This window comes from Penaeus chinensis, chromosome 31, assembly GCF_019202785.1.
Source record: "Penaeus chinensis breed Huanghai No. 1 chromosome 31, ASM1920278v2, whole genome shotgun sequence".
Classification (NCBI taxonomy): Eukaryota; Metazoa; Arthropoda; class Malacostraca; order Decapoda; family Penaeidae; genus Penaeus; species Penaeus chinensis.
Window position 1 is genome coordinate 28,608,831 of NC_061849.1, and position 5,000 is coordinate 28,613,830.

At 34.3% G+C, this 5,000-nt stretch overlaps 1 protein-coding gene across 1 annotated transcript in view; it reads right to left on the bottom strand.

Annotated features, from left to right (window-relative positions):
• The window catches only part of LOC125042118 (spondin-1-like), a 63,193-nt gene that overhangs the window by 12,880 nt on the left and 45,313 nt on the right, over nucleotides 1–5,000 (bottom strand). The window contains exons 13-14 of the mRNA XM_047637585.1: nucleotides 4,423–4,552; nucleotides 4,035–4,110 (exon numbers count right to left, since the gene is read on the bottom strand). Of these exons, the coding sequence (XP_047493541.1) occupies nucleotides 4,035–4,110; nucleotides 4,423–4,552 (206 nt within the window). The remainder of the gene's footprint in view (nucleotides 1–4,034; nucleotides 4,111–4,422; nucleotides 4,553–5,000) is intronic.

The window sequence follows — 5,000 nt, forward strand, 5'->3', positions numbered from 1 at the left end:
TGGCAAGAGAAAGTGGGTGAAGGAATTCGTTTATTGGCACAAGTCTAACTGCGAAAGTGCAATTAGAAAGTCCAGATCGGGTATTTTTTATATCCCTTTAGACTCAAATGAAAACGAAGATGATAGAGAACAGGAAAATAAGCGTGGAAGAGGAAGAGCAAGGACGAAGGAAAAGGAAATAATGAAAAAAAAAAAAAAAAAAAAATACAAATGAGCCTATCATAGAGTAACTTTTTTAAATGAAAATATGAAAATATGAAAATAGAAATATGAGACAGAAATCAATACAATCCGGTCAATCAAGAACATGCATCTACAAAAAAAAAAAAAAAAAAAAAAAAAAAAAAATGCGTAAATGAAAGTAATTAAAATACCACAGACTTTTCCCTTGCATCACCAACCACAGAAGTCTTTGTATATTTCACTGTAGCCCTGTGCAAAAGTATCAAGATAAGGATAATAAAAGTAATGATGCTAATAAGAAATAATGATAATAACAATATTAATAGTAACAAGAAATAGTAATGATAATTCTAATAATAATAATAATAACAATAATAATGACAATAATAATCATCATCATCATCATCATCAATCATCATCCTATCAATAATAATAATAATAATAATATTAATGATAATAATAACAATACTGACAATAACAATTATGATATAATAATTATTATCATTGTTAGTATATCATCATCAACATCAATATCACTAGGATTATTCTTATCATAATTAGTATTATCAAAATTATCATTATTGTTATCATTAACTTTATAATCCTCATTATTATTATTATCATTATTACTATTATCATTATTGCTATTACTACTATCATTATTGCTATTATTATTATTATTATTATTGTTATTATTATCATTATCATTATTATTATTATCATCATTATTATTATTATTATTATCATTATTGTTGTTATTATAATTATAATTACTATGATCAAGGTACTTTAATACAGGATGAAATTTTATTTGGTAACTAAGCTAAGCTAGGACCCGCCTCTTCATCTGTATTCAGAGAAAATAGCAAATATCTTCTTATATTTCTTGGCTCCTTTTTCGATAACGTTTCGTTTTACCATAAAATATCGTAAAGATTGACCGGGTCAAAAAGAGGGCGGAGCTAATGACGTCATCACGTTTAGCCAATGAGAAAGCACGGTGAGATATGAGATATAGCTAGGTAAATAAGATAGAAAAAATGAGAATAAGCAGAAGAATAAGAATAATAAGGAAAACAGAAAAAAATGGAAATAAGAATTAGAATGAAAAGAAAGATATAAAGAAATGAGAACAGAAAAAAAAATAATAAGAAAAGGAAGAGAAAATTGAATACAACTAGGAATAAGAAGAGAAAAAGCAAAATAAAAGTAATTATGGTAAAAGGAAGTGAAGAAAATGTTTTTGTCTCATCTCATACATGCATCACACGAAGAAGGCAAACCACAGCATTACAATATTAAATACACGTATGTATATGTGTTTAAATCACAAGGATATTTATACATTGTCAAAGGAAATCGAGGTTTAATCAAAGAAAAGAAAATATACAGTTGTTTCTCAGGCTTTTTATGAAATTAATGAAATACAGCCTTGAGACAGTTATGTAAAAAGAATCAAACACGTTCCATATACTTAATATTAGGTGTAATATAAATCATGCATAGTAACACGCAAAAATGGTGCTAGGACAAGAAAACTGTCCTGAAGCTAAACTTTATTTGTAACACAAAGACTACAATGTAACAAAATTGCTATTCAAAAACAGCAAAAGTCTTTACTTACTAACAACATGCATAAAAAGTGCAGTTTACAGAGGTGCATAACGTATCAACGCTAAAAAATAAAACCGTTCATTTTTTTTCAAACTATAAAGATCACATTCATATCTCAAGTGACATGTACATATCGTAAATTCTCACAGTGATATTTTGCACGTGAGAAAGTGTCCAGTAACCGGAATTATACAGTGGTCAGTGACACATCCACAGTTTTTAACATATATTATCATTAAGCAATAGTATTTAAGTAGTCTTTAAATAACATTAATGTAATACAAGCCATTCCAGTTACGTGGAAATACAAACAGAATCACATTTTTTTTCATTACGTACGTAAGCTGCATCATACTTTAATGAAACAACATAGCGTATCTTTATCATTTATCATTCAAAGCTCTCAAGAGGGGGTGATAGTTCTTCTAAAAGTTAAAGAAATGTTCTTGATTTAGATGGTGTCTGGACCAGCAGTTGCACCCTCAGACATCTTTAAAAGCACTCGAGTGAGGTACGGTATTTGTAAGCACGTAACCCTTCTTAAATTGTTTTATTATAGATAATTGGCTGTTTTCCGTATTCACTTACTTTACATATTTCTGCGGTATTAATTCCATTAATTGTTTAGCAATCTGTACTTTATACTGAACGATACACAGAGGAAATATATAAAAGATTCTGTGAACATATGCAAATTAATGGCTGCTTAATCTAGCAGTTTCCCAAACACCATCTTTTATTTGTACTGAAAACTTTTGAACATATTCTATCAAATAATCGATACAATATCATTAAGTTAAAGGCAAAAAATAAACACTATTTTTGATACGAAGGAACTATACCACTTTGAATGAACTTTGAAAAATTGGTTGTTTATACTCTGCAAATCTAGCTTGAATATAATAAAATAAATCCATGCATAAATCATTCAGAAAATGGTGCTTGGACAAAATTATCCTTTCTTTAAAATAGTAACAACCTTCCTTACAAGTGACATGCAGAAAATGCAGTTTACAAGGAAACAAATGCTTAAAAATCAGCACTACAGAAAATAGATATATTTTACTGTCAAATCAGTCACACGTTTATATATATATATATATATATATATATATATATATATATATATATATATATATATATATATATATATATTTATCTAAATATAGCATGCACATTTCATCAGTTCACATGACAGATCACCGTACATCATGGATCCTAAGGAAAAAACAAAAGCCAAAGAATTTTTGTACATACATTCGTATATACATTCATTCATTCATTCATATATATATATATATATATATATATATATATATATATATATTCGTTTATGTATGCATGTATGTATATATGTATATATGTAGGTATATAGAGTCATGGCCGTGAAGACAAATACACTTCCTGGATCCTAGAGCAAGCATCCATAAGCTACTGACCCTTCTTTCATGCACGTCCCTCTGTGCATGAGCGGACATCCCAATCCTTGCTTTGGAAGGCAATCTCATGGACATCTCGTAAGATAATACCCCTTTGTCTGAACTCTATTTTATCTAACTGTTTATTTTATTTGTTTTATAAATATAATGTCCGTCTTTCGCTGTGATCAAGTATCATATAACGGTGGAGTCTTGTTTGTTATTCCATGATACAGACTAATAGATTAATAGAATTCCCTTAAATGATTCAAGTGAAGTTCAGGTAAGCTCATGCTTTTTAAATATATTCTGGTAAAAGCTTACTCGTTTTTCGGGACTGTGTAACTCAAACTAGTATAACACGTCAGACTTCAACAGATTTGGTGCCGTAATACGTCGATTTGTTCTCGCTTTACCCATCATATAATTCGCTGAAATTTACCATGTAGTATTAATCAAGCCAAATAAAGGCTGTTGTATATTATTTCTTATCATGGGATATGATCGACTCCACTTATCACATGACACAAGATCCCCGGCGAAAGTTGCACGTGGAAGTGGGTTTGTTTGGCTAACAGGCTGATCGGGGTCTGGCGTTGATTCATTAACAGTTTATTGTAGTGGGTTTATGTTTTTTTTGGGGGGAAAGTCTGGAGGAAGAGGCATTGCAAGCTCTTTTATAAGGGGGAGTAAAACTCATTTTGAGAAAATTTACAGGTTTAAGAGAGTGGGTTGTTTAGAGTTTGTGGGTAGAGGTTCAGAAGGGACGGGGTGGTGCAGACGGGGTTGAGGGCTGAGGGGGCCTTCCGCTTTACTTACTGCACTTGGGGTTGATGCACTTGCGTCTTCTTATGAGTTTCTTGGGGCACGGGCGGCCGCCGTGCTGAGGGAAGACCTGTGGGAGACAACGGGGGATAAGTAGTGGGAATGGGGAGATATAGTATATTCATTGCTACGCATTTTGATAGGTATCAGCAAAAGTGTCTATGTTACTGATCACTTATACTTATATCAACAATTACTCGTGTTCTCTCTTTCTCTCTCTCTCACTTACAAATCCACTCCCTCTCTCAATTAACTCATAAAGAGAGAGAGAGAGAGAGAGAGAGAGAGAGAGAGAGAGAGAGAGAGAGAGAGAGAGAGAGAGAGAGAGAGAGAGAGAGAGAGAGAGAGAGAGAGAGAGAGAGAGAATAACGTATGCCCTTACCAGAATCTCCCTAGTCTTGCTAACCCATCCCTTGCCGCAGGTTTTGGAGCAGCTGCTCCACTCGCTCCACGGACTGACCTGGCAGTCGACGTCGGCCACGCGGTTCCGAGTGGGGATTGTGGGGCGATGGCTGTGCGAGGAAGGGGGCGGGAAACGAGACGGTTAGAGTGTGTGTCTGCTATGAGAGTGGGTGACAGGGAGAGAGAGGTAGAGAATGAGGGAGAGAGAGGGAGGGAGGGAAGGAGAAGGGGGAGAAAGGAAGGAGAGGAGGTGGCAGGAAGGGAGGGAGAGGGGAGGGAGAGAGTGAGGAAGAGAGGAGAGGGAGGGAGGAAGAGGGGAGAGGGGAGGGAGGAAGGGGGGAGAGGGGAGGGAGAAAGAGGGGAGAGGGGAGGGAGGGAGGAAGGGAAGGAGGGGGAGAGATCAAAGTTGATAGAAAGAGAGGAAGAAAGAGTGAGAAGGAGAGAGAGAGGGGGGGGGGGGGAGCAAAAGGCAGAATGTAAAAGACCAGCAGGCATAAAAGGACCTCAGACATACAAGGCAATGAAGAAAAAAAAAAGTTAAACAAAATATAAACTATA